The following is a 17991-nucleotide window of genomic DNA, read 5'->3' on the forward strand; positions in this document are numbered from 1 at the left end:
CAGACACCTTCGGCAGGGACCTGTATGACACTGTCACCAAGTACTCGGGCTCCCTCCTGCTGCAGAAGGTCAGTGACCGCCCCCCCTCACCCTGGGGCTCCCGGGACAGCTGGCGTTAAGCCGTCCTGGTGGAGAAGCAGGACGTCTGGGTGTGAGGGCTCTTGGAGGTCATCTAACCCAACCCCCATTTCAGATAGGGAAACTGAGGCCCAGGGAAGGGAATGATTGGCCCAAGACACAGAGCAAGTCGGGGGGTGGGGTGTGCAGTGCGGTCGGGTGGCCAAGAGCGTAGTGTCAGCTCAGGGGCCCAGGAAGCCCATGCCTAGAAGGGATCGGGGGAAGAGATGGTGGGGTGAGGAACAAAGGGGAGAAGAAGCAGGAGGCGGCGGACCGGACACAGGCCTGCTGCCTCGGGGCGGAGAGAGGTCGGTGGGAAGACCCTCGGCCGGAGAGCCGCCCACCCAGTGCTCGACCTGCCGCCACGTCTCCGGGCACTGGAGAGCCACCGGGGCCCAGTGAGTCCAGTCTGGCCCTGCCTGGCCCCTGGGCAGGAGCTGAGCTGCCTGTGCACAGGCTGACAGCCGGCTTCTCACTCAGCCCCCACAAGCTCCCATCCCGCTGGTGTCCCGACTCCCAGGTCAGTGCTGAGGACGGCGCTGCCGTCCTGCTGCGAGTCGCTGAGAATCAATATTCACCATCTAAGCCTCACTGCAGCTTCAGCACCATTTTCTAAGTGCTGCGGAAAGGGGAGCCTCCGGCTTTTATGGCCTGGGGGCCCGCTGTCCTGACCGCAGGGCCGCAGCAGCAATGCCGGCTCCCCTCGCCACCCCACACATGCTCCCCCCACCCTGTGGCCGTTCTGGGTAAAAGCCTTGCACGTGACACATCTTACAGTTTGGGGAACTGAGTAACTCGTGCCCAGGTGGCACCCAGGACACACGGTGAGGGAGTGCCTCCCGGGGGCCCAGATGGAGACTCAGCGGCCCTCTTAATGCCCCCAGGCCCACTGGCCCAGAGTCAGGCAGCACCCACCCCTGCAGCGCATGGGGGGCGCAGACACCACGAGCCTCACAGCCCCTGAGAGCAGCCCCTGCGCTGTCTGTGTGACCTCGGTCAAGTTCACGACCTCTCTGGGCCTCAGCCTCCCTCTGAAGGATGTGAATCAGAGGACATCTGATAAGAGGCATCTCTTGTCGGTTGTTGGGAGAGGTTTTACGAGGACGAGGGCCATCCTGGCCCCAGTGTGAATGCCCCAGTCGGGGGGGCAGAGGCCGCCGGCAGCCAGGGATAGATGTCCAGGTACAAGACGACAGGCGTGTGTCTCTCCACATCCCCTGAACAGAAATACAAGGACGTGGAGCCCAGTCTGAAGATCAAGGAGGTGGATGGCTTGGAGCTGGTGAGGAAGTTCTCGGAGGACATGGAGACCATGCTCCGCAGGAAAGTGGCGGCCGTCCAGGTGCTCAGGCCTGCGGGCTGGGGGTCTGCCCACCCCGGACACGGAACCCCCTCCCTGAGCCCCCCTACACTACCTTCTCCTGCCTTGTAGCCCATGAGCCACAAGACCCTTGTAAAGGACGGGGTGGGGGGCAAGCGGAGAGAGGGGAGGGCCGGGCGGGCACCCTGCCTTAGGGAACAGCCTCCAGGGTTGGAGGGTCAACCACGGTGCTAAGAAGGGCCCTGTGTCAGGACCTCCGCTTCAGTGATGGGACAGAGCAGAGCAGAGCGAGGGCGTAGGAGTCACGGGCTGAGTGAATGGCGGGGGGCTGGAGGGTGGGAGCGTAGGGGGGTGAGAGCGGGTGGCGTGAACTCCCTCTCTCCTCCCCCAGCCTCTCCCCTCCTGCCACACAGACCCGCCCTTCATGGCACCCAAGTGCCACCCTGATGGGGGCCCAGGGCCCAGGTGTTTCGTTACTGCACAGCCACCTGGCTTGGCCTGGTAGAAACGGGACGTGTCACTTCCCTGGCATGAAGTGCTTCCCTGACCCCTGTGGGGACCTGGCTGGTGTAAACCAGCAGGTGCCGTGTGCCAGGAATTGGCCACCCCAGACCAGCATTATCCCCAAAGGAACTCCTTTTGGGGGTCCAGAAGAACAAGGAGGGAGGAGAGGGGTCTGGGCTGTTGGACCCGCAGAGGAGGCCGAGGCTGTGCAGAGGATGGGCGAGGGTAGCCATGGTGGGGGGACAGGCTGCAGCCCCACCGGTGTCCGCCCATCTCTCCGCCTCCCCGCAGGTTGCCGGGGCCCCCTTTCCCACCTGTGACGATTTGCAGCCTCTTCTCTGAAGGCTTAGTTAGGGCAGGGGCTCTTAGCGTCAGGAAGCAATGAGGGATACCTGGGGACCACCCACAGAAGGGGAGGCTGACCCCCAGAGAAGCCAACACAGTAGTAACACCCGCCTCCTTCAGTCGGCTGGCCTGGGCGGAGTGCAGACACCGGGGCACAGGGATGCCTCTCTTTAGGTGCCAGCCCTCCTGGCGCCAGAGCACAAGAGGTCCTGAGACACCTCCAGAGCCCAGGGCGCTGGGCTCCGGGGGCTCCAGGGGCTCCAGGGGCACCGCATCCTTTCCACGGCCTCAACATGGAAAACCAACCCGGGGGGCACTTGCTCTGTGGACCTTCTCTAAGCTTGAGGCCCTGCTCCCTGCTGGGGGTGCCCCCAGGGCCACAGCCACGGACCCTTCTATGAGGGTGCCCGTGGGGAAATCGCCTGGAGAGCGGCACTAAAGTAATCTTTGCCCCATGGAATTTCTTCATCACATCTCGGCATTGGGGGTCGGGAGTAGGGAAGCAAGGAGGGCCCTCCCTCCTTGCTGGGGATAACGCTGGTTCTGCCCAGTGTACACGAGTATAAATAGAGACCCAGAGGGCAGCGGCTCCCCCTGGCAAAGCCAGGTTAGGAGCTCTGGTCTCCTTTCCCCCACCCCCGGGTTTACTGAGGTGTGATTGACAATCAAAAGTTGTGTATACTAAGATGTACAACCTGATGACCCGATATACACGTCCACTGTGAAATAGTCACCCCAACCAAGCCAGCCACCTTATCCATCGCTCACAAATGGTAATTGTGTTAAGGATACAATGCATTAAGGATAAATGGTATTTTCCTCCCTCCCTTCCTTCTTCCCTCCCTCCCCACCCCTTTCTTTCTTTTCGTATGAGAGGTGAGAACACCCAAGAACAACCCTTTTAGCAAAGGTCAAGCACACGCTACAATATTGTCACCTAAGCCACCTTGCTGTGCGTCAGCTCTCCTCAATTCACTCATCTTGCACAGCTGAAACTCTGTACCCCTCGACCCGCGCCCCAGACCCTGGCAACCACCATTCTACCCTCTGTTTCTAGGAGTTTGACTAGTTTAGATCCACACGTAAGTGACTTCATGCAGTAGTTGCCTTCCTGCATCCAGCTGATTTCACTTGGCCTGACGTCTTCCAGGTGCATCCAGGTTGTCACAAATGGAGGAATTTCCATTTGGAAATAGCCCAAATGTCCACCAACTGACGAACAGATAAACAAAAAGCGGGACATCCATAAAATGGAATATTATTCAGAAATAAACAGAAATGATCCCACGTGCCTCAGAGCAATTAAGCCTGTGCCCCACAGCTACTGAGCCCGTGGGTCACAACTACTGAAGCCCGTGCTCCTAGAGCCCGTGCTCCGAAACAAGAGGAGCCACCGCAGTGAGAAACACGCTCGCCGCAACTAGAGAAAGCCCGCGCGCAGCAATGAAGACCCAACGCAGCCAAAAATAATAAATAAATTAAATAAATAAATTTACTAAGAAAAAAAAAGAAATGAATACATGTTAAACATGTCTGATACATGTTAAAATATGGATGAACCTTGAAAACATTGTGCTAAGTGAAAGACTCCAGACACAAAAGGTCAAATACTGGCTGACTCCACCTTTTGGCTACTGAATATGTACAGACTGAATACAGAGAGAGAGAGAGATACACATACACACATTTTAATAGACTTTATTTTTTAAAGCAGTTTCAGGTTGACAGCAAAATTGTGAAGAAAGTACAGAGAGTTTCCATTTACCCCCCGCCTCCACAAACACAGCCCCCCCAAAACTATCCACACGCCCACCAGACGGTGTGTTTGTACAATTAACGAGCCTACACTGACACGTCATTGTCACCCAAAGTCCGCAGCCTGCCTGAGGGTCCGCTCTCGGTGGTGTGCGTTCCGGGCGTTTGGACAAATGTATGACGACGCGTCTCCATCATCAGAGATCATACAGAGTAGCTTCCCTGCGCTAAGAAATCCTGCTTGCCGGCTACTCATCCATCCCTCCCCACAAACCCCTGGCAACCATTGACCTTTGTGCTGTGTCCCTAGCCTCACATTCCCCACAATGTCATGTAGCTGGAAGGACTCAGTGTGTCACCTTTCAGACTGGCTTCCTGTCCCTGTGACATGCACCTGCCTTCGGGCTACTGTGGCTAGTGACGCTGTGCGCATTCGTTCGCAGGTGCTGGTCTGAGAGTCTGTCCCCAGTTCTCGCGGGTGGGCCCTGGCAGTGGACCTTACGGGGCCTCTGGCCTCCTTCCCGCACTGACTCTCCCCTTCCCATCCCCGCCCGCAGAATCTGGTCGAGGCTGCCGAGGAGGCCGACCTGAACCACGAATTCAACGAGTCCCTGGTGGTGAGTCGTCCCCTCCCACAGCCCTGGGAGGTACGGTGCCTAATGTCCCAGCGCCCCAGGGGCTGGGGCCACCTGAGGATGGGACATGGGGTGGGAATTGCATAGGCCCGGCTCTATCTTTCAATGTGCACCGGTTTGTATGAAGCTGTAGAGGTTTGATTCTGAACCACTGCATCTGAGGAGACATTTATGGCTGGCCGGAGGCCAGGCTGCAGGCCTTCTCTTCAGAGTGAACCCCCCCTGCAGGGACCCCCACTTTGTCCCCCAGGAGCCCTCCCCCTCCTGCAAGATCTCGGGGTGCTGGCCAGGCTGCCTTCGTCTGTCCACCTCTCCCTGAATCTGTGTCCGCCTCTCAGTCTGCAACGCTGGCTAAGTCCACATACGCCAAAATGGGGACTGAAGCCGTAATCTAGACAGTTTACACCAAAACCCAGAAGAATCAACCATCCGATCCAATGTCTGGATGGATATTTGCCCCGAATCAGTGATCGTGGCCGGAATCCTCCGCCAGTGTGGACGTGGCGGTCAGTCTGTCCGATATCCATCACGTGTGACGCTATCTCTCTCTCTCTCCCCTTCCCCTCCCTGGGCCCCCTGCCCTCCCGTCTTCTCGGTGTCGCCCTAGTTTAACTATTACAACTCTGTCCTCATCAATGAGAAGGACGCAGGTGGTGCCTACGTGGAGCTGGGGGCCGAGTTCGTCCTGGAGGCCAACGCGCACTTCAGCAACCTGCTGGTGAACACGTCTCTGAGCAGCGTGCAGCTGCCCACCAATGTCTACAACAAAGGTGACCGCCGGGCCCCAGCCCGCAGCCCCCCCGGGGAGGGGGAAGAGGAGTGCTGGTGTGGACAGCAGTCGTGGGCGGCGGTGCTGCAGGCTGTGGGCACACGGGTGTGTGTGCGTGTGTGCACGCGTGTTCCGCCGGGGAAGACTGATCTCGTTTCCCCTGCACTTCCTCCTATAATCTTACTCTTCAGACCCGGATATTTTGAATGGAATCTACATGTCCGAAGCCTTGAACCCTGTCTTTGTGGAGAACTTCCAGAGAGACCCGACGCTGACCTGGCAGTACTTTGGCAGCTCGACAGGGTTCTTCCGCATCTACCCAGGTGAGGCCGCTGGGAGGCATCTCCACGGTCCTTGGGGCTCCGTCTCTGGGAACAAGGCGACGGAGGCACTGGAGATGGACCCTGGTCCAAAAGCGCCTCCAGCCCCACCTCCGTCCCCTTCACAACCTGATAAGCACACTTTCAAGCTGACGAAGGGGCGAACAAATGACGCCTCGGTAAGCAGCCAATGAGTGCCCACCTGGACTCTTGTCCTGTGAGAAGCACATGGGAGGCGGAAAGGAGGGCAAAGCAATTCCCATCTTCACTGGAGAAGTGGGGCAGAGGCACTCATTCAGCAGCAGGGAAGGAAGTGTCACAGGCTAGCGGCCAACCCAGCAGGCAGCGGGGAAGCCCCCTTGTCTACCAACGAACAGAAAACAGAAGCCCCTTCCACGGGGCCTCCAAGAGCGCTGCCTTCTTTTATTTCTCACTTAAAACAATTCACCACCACAGCTCATGCCCACTCTTCTTGTTTTAGCCCCCTGTCCAGAAAGCCTTAATATTGCCCGGTTTTCTGAGATAGGAACCGGAAGGTGTGACTGGCCAGGGTTCTGGACCTCCTCAATCAATAGAAATTGACAAGAGGCCAGACAAGCAATCAGGCAAGGCTTTCCTGGGGCCCCTGCTGCCGTAGTGAGAGTCAGGACAACAGGTTCCCTTGCTCACTCCCTGGGGGGTGTAGGGGCGAGGCGAGCTGGTTCCTTATATGGGGTGAGGGCAGGGGTGTGTCCAGGGGTCGGGCTGGACGGGCGGCTTAGGTGTTTTGCCCACCCCTTTCTGGTGTTGAGAGCAGGGGGCATGCCCAGTACCCTGCTTTTGCTCCCGGCCCTTCAGAAGTGGCAGTTGGGTTTTTTTGGTCTTTTTGTATCGTGTTGTCCATAATTTGCCCCAGCTCTGCAGGCACGCAGGTATTTTTAGTCCCTTATAGTTTCTTTGTTGCTGGAGGAGACTCTGTCCAGGTGCAAGCACCGCAGCAGAGGGTCCCAGGTGCCAGGTCCCAGCCTGTCTCAAAGGGTCCTCAGGACAGCCATGTGTGTCCCCTGGGCCTCTCTTAGGAGGAGTACAAAGTGACCTCAGGGCTCACCGGTTCCCCTCAGTGGTACCTCTTGTCTCTGCCCAAATCCACAACAAGCCATTTGGTTCTTTTCCTGTTCTCTGGAGTCTTGATGAACAAGTTCATCCCTCTTCCATGGAACAGCCCTTCAGATGCTTGAAGACAACTGCCATGTCCCTCAAGCCTTCCCCAGGGTGGAAATCCCGCCACATCGGGGCTTCCAGAGCCGTCAACTTGTGTGCAAGCACAAAACTTGCCCATTTGTAAACCAGGTTGTCGCTGTTGCTGCTGAGTTGCAGGAGTTCTCTATACATTCCGGATATTTCCTCCCATTCTGTGGGCGGCCTTTGCACTCTGTCGACTGTGTCCTCTGATACACGGAAGTTGTTGCCTGTGCTTTCTGGTGTCAGGGTAGTGTTTTAGTTATTGTCTGCTTCTAAACATTTTTGTATTCCCCTGTGATTTCTCCTTTGATCTCTCAGTTATTTAACCGTGTGCTTTTTAAATTTCCAAATACATAGGGATTTGATATTTCTCTTTTTAGTATAAATTCCCAGTTCCGTTGCTTTGTGGTCAGAGGATGCAGTGTATGTGGCAGTGATTATATGAAACTAGCTGGGACTTAGTTTAACAGCCTAGTATGTCATCAAGTTGTGTAAATATTCCACGTGTGCCTGAGCGGCATATGTGTGCTTTAATCTTTGGATGAAAACTTCTGCTACATCATTAGATCAGGCTTGTCAACCATATTGTTTAGATTTTCTGTGTCTTTGCCGGTGTTGTGTCTGCTTGACTCTTGTTGGCCCTTATGACACCTTTTAAGCCTGTTTTGTCGGTATTCATAGAGTATGAATGTTCTCAGTATGTTCTCAGTTGGTATTTGCCAGACATATATATTTTTTCCATCCTTTTACTTCCAATCTTCTATGTCATTTTGTTTTAGCCATATCTCTTGAAAATAGCTTATAGCTTTTTAATTTTTATGTGAACTGACAACCTCTTTAACCATTTCGCAAGTTAAGCACATTTCCATGTATTATGTTGATATATTTGGACATGCTATTATCTTATTTTTTAAATTTCTACTCGTCCCTCTAGTTTTATGTTTCCTTTCTTCATCTTTTTTAATGATTTATGTTTTTCGATAAAACTCCCCTACCCCTTCCTTCTCTTTTTTCTGTCAGTTTGGAGCTTATTCCTCTGTTCCCATTCTTTTAGTAATTAGCCCTGCTATGTTATCAAGCTTTTTTTTTTTTTTGCGGTACGCGGGCCTCTCACTGTTGTGGCCTCTCCCGCTGCGGAGCACAGGCTCCGGACACACAGGCTCAGCGGCCATGGCTCACGGGCCCAGCCGCTCCGTGGCATGTGGGATCTTCCCGGACCGGGCCACAAACCCGTGTCCCCTGCATCGGCAGGCGGACTCTCAACCACTGCGCCACCAGGGAAGCCCTCAAGCATTTTTATGAGATATGACAATTAAAATAATATTTTCACCCTCCTTGCAGTCAAAAAAGGACTTTAGAACTCTCTCACTTGCACCTCCACCTCCCCACCCTGACTTATTTTCATCTAATGTTTCCCTGTTTTTATCCCTGCAAATTAGATACTCTCACTGTTGATATTTGATACAAATATCCCTTGTTTGAGTTCCCAGGCGCTCTCTCTAGGTTCTGGGAAAGCAAGACCACAGCAATGAACATCACTCCCACAAGACTCCTAGGCGAGCAAAGCTTTTTTATCGAAAGGAGAGCTGGTGCACCAGAAGGAGGGCAAGGGCGCCAGCTCCCTGAGGACGTCTAGGGAAGGGGGTTAAAGGCCGCATCGGGGAGGGTGCAGGAACCTGATCAGTTCGTGCTCAATTCTCGGATTGGTTGGCATCCGAGTGAGGTTTCGAGCCTCATCCACCTGGTTTCAGCCAGTCTGGGGCCCACGTGCCCGCGGTCAGCAGTCTTCATCGGTGGTGTTGCTTCCTGCAGAAACAACTTAGGAATGTGTGCAGGCCTTTCTCTGTGTCTCTCAGGGAACTGGGAGTTCGGTGACTCTGCCAGGTGGGGGATGATTGCCCGCGCTGTCCTTTGGAAACCACGTACTTACACCAGTGGAGCAGAGACAGAGCTCATCTCTTACTCCTGTGGGTCTCCGTTCACCGAGAGCTTTGCTTCACGGGGCCTGTGGAGCCCTCTTGCTGGAGGCCACCCCTCGGTCCTTTTCCACAATGGCCACACACTTGCCTCCCTGTCTCAGCAGCGCCCGTCATCCTGGGAGGACGCATCTCATGGTTCTTGCCTTGCTGCCTCTCACCCACAGGGGCCTGTTTCTAACGCACGTCGTGACCTTGGCTTGTGGGGCCCAACTTGGGAAAGCTTCCCTTGAGAGGGTTGACCTCTGTTTCTGCTCGGGGTTGAGGGCACCCCACCCGGGACCACCAAAGCCCTCTTCTAAGATTTTGGTTCAGAGCCAAGAACTTCCGCCTCAGCCGCCTCTCCGTTGCTGTACCGGGAATCCGTGTCAGACCTGCCAGGCGCTGGGAAGGCCTGACCTTGAGGAGCTTAGTCTTGTAGCCAGATCACCTCCCCCCGCAGCTAACAGGAAGGGCGCAAACACCAACAGCTGATCCTGCCTAGAGGCAGGTGGGCTGCAGCTCAGAGCCCTGGCTCTCGCCTGCTGTGTGCACGCTCTGCTGGATGGCAATGATGCTAAATAAAAGTCACACCCCTGGGCCTCCCCGTCTAGTTTGATGGGAAGTTTAGCCCCACTGATGAGTCCCAGGAACGACATGGCTGGGTGGGGGGGGGCGGGGTCCTACCTATGAAATTAACCCAACTCTGGATCAGGGCCGCTGGGAGGTGAGTGTCCCTCCAAGAGCCGGCCTCCCTCCTTGCTGCAGCCTCAGTTCACAGGGGCTGACCTACTGCCCTGGGGGTCCTGGCCGTGCCGGGTGTCAGCACCCAGGCAGAAGCTCTGGAGCAGCCTCTCGAGCCAGCAAAGAAGCCAGACTTTCCTTCCCCAGGCATCAAATGGACGCCTGATGAGAACGGGGTCATCGCCTTCGACTGCCGGAACCGCGGCTGGTAAGCGTCCCCGGGGCGAGGCCTCAGGGACCAGCATCCTTCTGTAGCCTCGGGTGTTGCCTCGTTCTCCTGCCCTGAGCCCACCCCCCCAGGGCCGCAGGTAGAACTAATCCAACACAGGAGAAGAAGAGTGTCCTTCTGCATCCCTCTCCCCCCACCCTGTCCCCCTACAGCTGCTCTGCTCCAGCCCTGACCACATGTGTCTTCCCTGCCCCAAACCTCCTCCCAGGGCTCTGAGCTGTCTTCGCACCAACCCTCAGCCAGACTCTCCCCTCCTTCCTCACCCCTCCTCTGGCAGATCTGTAACTCAGTCTGAGGGGGCATCCAGCTCCCTCCCTTCCCACTGCCAGCACCCCGGGACCAGGGCTGGCCCGAAACAAAGAGGACAAGGGTCACCATGAGCACTCGACCATTCGATGGGCACAGTCCCAGCCACGGCACCCGAAATGGCTCCAGAACTGAGTGGTTCCGGACCTGAGAAACCCTGGGCGTTGACCTGAACTTTGAGCCAGAGTCTGAATGGAAACCAGGGAGACCCGGTCGGCGGCGGTTCTGGCTCTGGCTCTCCCACCGTCGGCCTGTCCCTTCCTTTCTGCTAAAGGTACATACAAGCTGCCACATCCCCGAAGGACATCGTGATCGTGATGGACACGAGCGGCAGCATGAAGGGGCTGCGGATGGCCATCGCCAAGCACACGGTCTCCACCATCTTGGACACGCTGGGGGAAAACGACTTCGTGAACATCATCTCGGTAAACTCGCCTTCCCATTCCAGAAAACCCGTCCTCTGCCTGCACCGGAATGACCTGTACTTATGGCCACCCGATGGTTCGTGCTGTGAAGGACCCTATCCCCTGAAGCTGGGGCTCCCCACCCAAGATAGGCTTCCAGGCGTCCACAGTTTCTGAAATTACGTGGGAAACGCATATGTCCGTTTCTCGGAGTTGGTAGATTTACTCAGGTTCTCAGATGAGGCTGGGGTCCAGTCCAGATGAAGGGGTATCCGGTATCCGAGTAGATCCCTAACTCAGCCCCGCCCATGTGCCCTTGCCTGGCGCCACCGAGGGAGAAGCCTCCTGCATCTGCAGGATGGGTGATCCCAGGGTCCTACTTCCGTTCTCCCCAAATCCAGGCAGGTCGGGAAGAGGGGCCAGCAGCCCCTGGTCCTGCTTTCACAGCAACTCTCCTGAGGGTCGCTCCACCTGCCCCCAAAAGGTGATGAAGTGGAGGGACAAACAGAAGGAAACAGGAGAGGAGAGTTAGGTAACTCCTGGTCTCCGTGAGCCCCAGGGATGGACGGCACCCAGCTGGCCTCCTGGGAAGATGCCAAGGGCCAGGATTTGAGGGAGAACATTTAGAGTTAAGGCCCTACTGTTCCTCCCCTCTACTCAGAGAAAATTGCCAAAAACCTGGTGTCCCCCCAAGGTCATATTACACAGGGGCCCGGGTGACCCCACCCCTGGCCCACCGTGAGTTGCAAGCTCAGCCACTGGGCCCTGACTTTCCCAACTGATCTTGTATGTTCTGCCCTCTGCAGTACAACGACTACATCCACTACATCGAGCCTTGTTTTAAAGGGATCCTGGTGCAGGCGGATCGGGACAACAGAGAGGTGAGCGCACCTGGCGCTGGCCCAGCATCTCCTTCCAGGGGTGAGGGTGGCCTTGCGTCCGGCCACTCACACCCTCTTGGCTTATCCTGGGGACACCTGACTAACACCTGCTGCCGCAGGGGTGCAGCCACGGAAGTAGCGGCGGGCCCCGCAGTCTCATTCTCCGGGGCGAATAGCTCTGCGCGGCCTCTGAACCATGGAAGTAGAGGCGGGCCCCGCAGTCTCGTTCTCCGGGGCGAATAGCTCTGCGCGGCCTCTGAAAGTACGACCAAAGCGGAAGGTTCCCTGGTCCACTGACCGGCTGACCCTCCCCATCCTCTTCCCCGGGACAGCACTTCAAACAGCTGGTGGACAAGCTGATGGTCAAAGGCGTGGGGGTCGTGGGCCGAGCCCTCAGTGAGGCCTTCCAGATCCTGCAGCAGGTACGGCAGCTGGCGGAGCAGGGGCGCTGGGGCGGTGAGGGGAGATGGGGAGTCACGGCCACGTCCTCCACGCAGTTCCAAGAGGCCGGGCAAGGAAGCCTGTGCAACCAGGCCATCATGCTGATCACCGATGGGGCCGTGGAGGACCACAGGCCAGTGCTGGAGAAATACAACTGGCCGCACCGCAAGGTTCCTCCCTGGGCCGGGGGCCGGGGGCCGGGGGAGCGCCTCCTTCTGCCGTGTCCACACGCCCCACCCCGTGAGCCCCAGGCCCCGAGCGAGGGCACGGTAGAGTCGGAAGACTGCCGGCTGTGAGCCCCGCCAGACAAGCCTCCACACCGGGCGGGCATCCCCGCGAGCCTGGGCCCCGGGCCCTTCCTGATGCAAAGGGGTGAAAGTGCGGAATCCAGAGACGCAGCCCCAGATTCAGACACAGACACGGTCAGGCCCCTCGCGGCCGGCTCTGCTGAGTCCGCCGTGTCTCATCCACCAGGTCCGGCTCTTCACTTACCTGATCGGGAAGGAAGTAAGTTTTGCTGACCGCTTGAAGTGGATCGCGTGCAATAACAAAGGTGGGTGACGCCACGTGAGGCAGGGCGTCCGGCGGCCTCACCTGAGCGCAGGTGGGAGAGCATCCCCGGACCCCACAGGTGCTGAGCCGGGCGTCCCACAAAGGGACCCAGAGCAAAGGTGACAGCATCCGCCCCCTTCCTGCTGAGACCAAGCAAGACCCACGTCGATCACTCCCTGCGGGGCTCTCACCCCCATGACACCTCCTGCAGCGCGCCTGGAGGTGGTGACTCCAGTTCTGCTGTCTCTTCAAATAAGCCTTATCCAGACTGCCACACGGAAAACCATGTAGACACGGGCCCGACCTTTCAATGTCAGTCGTCTCTGATGTCCAGCCTCCGTTCCTGCTCCTGCAGATGAAGCCCGTGTGCTCTGTTTCTGCTCCAGACAAAAGGCAGAGGCCGTCATTTTCTTTAGATTAAGGTTTTGTGTGTGGCAGCCCTCATCTGTCTCTGGCCAGAACCCAAGACCCGGGCCTCGAGGTGCCGACTCGGGTTCCTCAATCCCAGCAGGACGTCTGAGAACCTGCTGTGGGTGGCTGACTCTCCCGGCCCAAGGGGGTCGACGTGGTCAGGAAGGCCCGGTCCAGTCAGGGAGGCGCACACATGAGCATCCGGGACGGGACCATCTGCATCGCGCTGAGGGGCAGAGGGGCACAGGCTGCCCAGGGGGCTGGGTGAGGGGAGAGCCCTCCCGCATTTGGGGGGTCCGGGCGGGCCTCCTGAAGGACAGGGTTCTAAGGTGAGACAGAAAGAAGTGGTAGGAGTGAGTCAGATGCAGAGAGCAGGGAAGGGTGTTCTGGGCTGAGAGAAGAGCATGGTCAAAGGGTCCGAGACAAGAGGCACCCTAGGAATGAAAGCTGTCCCGTTCCCCAGAGCTGGCGACAGTGTTCTGTGGGAGGTGACGAGCGGTCACGTGATAAATCGTCACAGCCTTGTAAAGCATTTGCTCTTTTTTTTTTTTTGCGGTACGCGGGCCTCTCACTGTTGTGGCCTCTCCTGTTGCGGAGCACAGGCTCCAGACACGCCGGCTCAACGGCCATGGCTCATGGGCACAGCCGCTCCGCGGCATGTGGGATCTTCCCGGACCGGGGCACGAACCCGCGTCCCCTGCATCGGCAGGCGGACTCTCAACCACTGCACCACCAGGGAAGCCCGGCATTTGCTCTTTTAAATACCGCCTCAGCTGCGGCCCCCTCCCCGTAACTGAGGGACGACAGCAGTCAGGGAAAGGAGGAGGTGGGGCTCTCAGAAAACAGACCCGGGACAGAGCTGCCTGCAGGCACCCCTGAGGACAGCCCTGCGGGGAGTGAGGGGTGGCCTCGCGCCCTGGGTTGAGGCCCTGCTGCTCGGGCAGGGGGAGCCTCAAGGTTCTGCCAAGTCCAGCCAGGGCCAGGCCTTCGTGTCCCCGCAGCACCACTGGCCTCCGGCTGCCCCGGGAGAGGGCAGCCTTGGGAAAAGTGGTGCCTAGTGGCCCAGGGCAGCTCCCAGCCAGGGGCCCGGCCAAGAGCCGTCGCGGCTGGGGGTGCGCAGGCCCTGCATCCACAGCCATACGCCCCCTCCCCTCCACAGGCTACTACACGCAGATCTCCACTCTGGCGGATGCCCAGGAGAACGTGATGGAATACCTGCATGTGCTCAGCCGGCCCATGGTCATCAACCACGACCATGACATCACCTGGACGGAAGCCTACATGGACAGCAAGGTGGGGCCCCCAGGGAGTGAGAGGTGACTCCTGGGTTGGGAGTGGGGTGGGCAGAGCACGTCCTGGAGAGACACTGGGGGAGAGACACCTTGGCCCAGGAGCCCCGGGAACAGACCACCCCCCCAGGGCCGCACACCCGTGGACAGAGCCGTCTGCTGCAGACTCATCCCTCCCTTTTCCCATCATCCTCACCTGCTCTGGGAAGAAAGGGGACCAACCAGTGATTCAGGACACTACGGCTTAACCAGCGGCCTCCCTCGGGGCCCGAGTTTCCAACAAGACCTCCTGTAGTTCTCCCCCATGCAGGACCAGACACGGAAGGTAGACAGTCAGATGAGATGTCGGGGAAGGGGACCTTCCTGGCACGCCTCAAACCCAACACAGATGCAGACCCCTGCTCCAGCAGCGTCATAGCAGGCTGGGATTAAGAGACATCTGGAAATAGTGGCTTCGATAGGAGAGAAGTGTGTGTCCCCCTCACGTAAAAGGGGACACGTAAAAGGGGACATGTAAAACGTGGATGACGAGCCCCCTGGCCCCTTCCCGCTGCCCCCTGCCTCCTGCCATCCCTGGGGTCCACATAGTCCAGGTGGCTAGTGGGGCTCAGGACGACTGCGGACGAATTCTAGGCTTCAGGTGGAGGAAGGGAGGGGGGCACACCCCACCTTTAAGAGAAATGTCCAGGGACTCTTACCTGACACTTAATCTGGCATCTCAGTGACCAGAACTTGTCCCCTGTTGACTCCTCGGCCTGTCCTCTTGCTGTCTGAGCCTTTGTTTCTGGGCTCATGCACAGATGGGCTGGTCCCATGGGTGCACCCTCATCCTTGGCATGGCCGAGACCAGAGGCCTGGCTGAGCCTGGGCATGCTCAGGGGCTGGGCCGCATACTTGGGGCTCTGGGGCCCGCTCCGGCTTAGGGCTTCATTCGCTAAGTGACGTCAGCCCACTCCCCTGTCCGGCCTTCCCCGCTCCAGCCTTTCCCCCAGCTGTCTTCATGCAGGGAAGCCTCCTTGGGGATTTCTTCCTCCCGTTGGAAGGTGCCCCTGAGTTGTGGTTGAAGTGGCGGCTTGGGTCCCCAGTCTGTGGACACTGCCCTTCGCTCATCCCCCCTGACAGCTCTCTACCCGCAGGCGCAGAGCATGGCGCTGCTGACCACCGTGGCCATGCCTGTCTTCAGCAAGAAGAACGAGACAGTAAGTGTCTGCCCATGAGCGGCTGCCCGGCTTAGAGCTCCAGCCGCTGCCTGGCGTCTTTAGACCTGTGGCTCTTGACGTGGCATCAGAGCCGCCTTGGGAGGGTTTAAGGTCAGGTTCCAGGCCCTGTGCCCAAGTAGCCACGTCAGAATCTCTGGGTCGGGAGGGGATGGGGCAGGGTCCACACTTCCCGAAGCTGCCCCGTGATTCTGTTCATCCAGCCTGGCGCTGACCCACTGCTCTGGACTTGGGACCCTGGCTTGGGGATCAGGGCCAGAGGGGTCACCTGCCAGGCTTCCGGCAAAAGCACACGGAACCTGCTAGTGTGGGCAGGCCCTGGCTTGTTCGTAAAGGCTCTGGTGGGGGAGTGTGAGAGCCGTCCATCCTCTACCTGGCCAGGGAATATTTCCTCATGGGCCCTGGGTGTTTCAGGGCCCCCCTAGATGAGGGGCCCTTGGATCCCAGTACTTCAGCCTCTCCTGTGAAAGTTCATATTTCATTCAACTTTGTATTTCATTTAAATATTACAACTTAAATATTAATACTGGACATTAATCTTCCCAGCAGCTGAGATTACTCCTGGGGCCTCTTCTAGTAGGTTCTAGATTTTTATTCCAGGGAGCTCTGCCTAAAATCTAACTGCAGAGCAAAGACCACCTTAGGTCCAAGTGGCTTCCTCTTCCGGGCTCTGGAAAGGCCGTGGGTTCAGTTTGGCCTCGTGCTTGGGGAGCCTGGTCCCCCCTGAAGCTGACATTTCCTTCCAGCGATCCCACGGCATCCTCCTGGGTGTGGTGGGCTCTGACGTGGCCCTGAGAGAGCTGATGAAGCTGGCGCCCCAGTACAAGGTGAGCCCGGATCAGGCCCCCAGGTAGGGTCACAGGCCCCCCAGGAGCCACCCCACCAGGCTCCAGAGGCTCCCTGCAGGCAGTGGAGCCAAGCCCACAGCTGGGATGGGGCCTGCGGCCACCCCTCAGCCCCACCCCGATGTCACACCCCCGGACACCCTATTCCCCCTCCCCAGATACCCCACCCCCCGGACATCCCCCCATCCTGCCCCCCACATCCCACCCCCAGACATCCCGCCCTTAGAGACGTTTGGGCACAGAACAGGGGAACCGAAACTTGGGCCCCTGGGACGCTTGGTCACAGCAGCAGCGACGTGCTCTGTGGCCTTTGGCACCTCTGTCCCGTCCTGGTCCGCCTGCCCACCACGCATCCCCATCTGGGGAGGAGTGAGATTGTGTAATCAAAGCCCCAGAGCAGTGGTGGGAAGGAGGCAGGTGGTGACGTGTGTTGTTATGGTCACTGCCAACTGTAGCAGCTGGAGCAGAATTCAGAGTGAGCGGCTGGAAGCTGCCCAGCTTGTTCACACTGTCGCCAAAACGGGGCTGTGAGAGGTGGTCTTCCCGCCCGTGGCCCCACCCCCTGCCCGGCCCCAGTCCTCCTGCACAGATACCCCCTGACCCCCTCCATCCCTGTCTTCCTAGCTCGGGGTGCACGGCTATGCCTTTTTGAGCACTAACAATGGCTACATCCTCTCACATCCTGACCTTCAACCCCTGGTAGGTACCGATCCTATTTGCCTCGGGGGTCTTAACTGTACGGGATGTGGGGGTAGTTCATACAGACAGTTAAAACAATGAACACGCATTCAGCTCCATTTAAGAACCCGATGGACTACAAGGAAAAAATTAAGTCATGGTCCCTGTTTTCAAATTGCTTATGATCTAGCAGGAGAGACAAGGCAGAAATGCACGAACTGGTAGCAACCAGTCTCCAGGGAGCCTGTCATGAGTGTGCAGTGTCCCTGGAGGACCCGTCCCCTTCCCCGTTGTCACCCCGTCAGTCACCCCACGCTCTGTCTTGGAGTCTGACCGTGTGTCCCCAGGTCGCCAGGGGCCACCCCAAGGGTGTAAGTGTCAAGTTAACACTACAAACGGCAGGAGACGTCCCCCACGAGCTGGGGAGCAGAGCTGAGGCTGCCCTGAGGATGTGTTCCCAGGGCTCCTGCCCCCTTCCAGCTCCCTCCATCCCAAGGCGGGAGCCCATGGCATTTTCACCTGCGTTCAGATGAGCGGCCGAGGCCAGGGGAGAAAGCAGCAGCCTTTTATCTAAGGTGCTGCCTCCCCGGCCGGGGGGCTCCCCAAGACCTCCATCTGTGGCAGTAGTGGCCACACCTCCCAGTGTGGTTGTTGGGAAGCGGGGAGGGGAGTTGGGGTCCCAGCAGCATCGCGGCCCTTCCCCTCCACCAGTCTCCTCTGGAGTCAAGGTTGGCACTGAGGACAGCAGCACCGAGGGCGCCTTTCTGAGCTCTCTCCTGCCCAGGTGCCATGGAGAGACCAGCCTAAGCCACACTGCTGTCCGTTCGGGTCAGACAGACGCTGAGTGACCAAAGGCACTGATTGAGCTATTTAAGGAAACGCTAGGGGTTCAGAGTTGAGAGAGACCAGGAACACTGACCTATACCAGCGGATCCTGTGGGGGGCAGCCCCAGGACCAAGAAAATGACTCATTAGGGGAAGAACAAAAATGTTGACCCTTTAGAATTAAGGGGCACCGGTCCAAAACCTGTCTTCAGCATCTATGTAATGTG

At 58.0% G+C, this 17991-nt stretch overlaps 1 protein-coding gene across 1 annotated transcript in view; it reads left to right on the forward strand.

Annotated features, from left to right (window-relative positions):
- Positions 1-1405: 1405 nt before the first annotated feature.
- Positions 1406-17991, forward strand: part of CACNA2D4 (calcium voltage-gated channel auxiliary subunit alpha2delta 4) — a 75717-nt gene continuing 59131 nt past the window's right edge. Inside the window, exons 1-13 of the mRNA XM_089920116.1 lie at positions 1406-1459; positions 4600-4659; positions 5285-5447; positions 5638-5769; positions 9834-9894; positions 10496-10646; positions 11432-11506; positions 11839-12117; positions 12422-12500; positions 14070-14219; positions 15322-15398; positions 16163-16243; positions 16886-16960. Coding sequence (XP_089776242.1) covers positions 1421-1459; positions 4600-4659; positions 5285-5447; positions 5638-5769; positions 9834-9894; positions 10496-10646; positions 11432-11506; positions 11839-12117; positions 12422-12500; positions 14070-14219; positions 15322-15398; positions 16163-16243; positions 16886-16960 — 1422 coding nt within the window. The 5' untranslated portion in view covers positions 1406-1420. The remainder of the gene's footprint in view (positions 1460-4599; positions 4660-5284; positions 5448-5637; positions 5770-9833; positions 9895-10495; positions 10647-11431; positions 11507-11838; positions 12118-12421; positions 12501-14069; positions 14220-15321; positions 15399-16162; positions 16244-16885; positions 16961-17991) is intronic.

This window comes from Delphinapterus leucas, chromosome 11, assembly GCF_059928025.1.
Source record: "Delphinapterus leucas isolate spDelLeu-1000000601 "Yukka" chromosome 11, BTC_Dleu_Yukka2, whole genome shotgun sequence".
In the NCBI taxonomy this organism is placed as follows: Eukaryota; Metazoa; Chordata; class Mammalia; order Artiodactyla; family Monodontidae; genus Delphinapterus; species Delphinapterus leucas.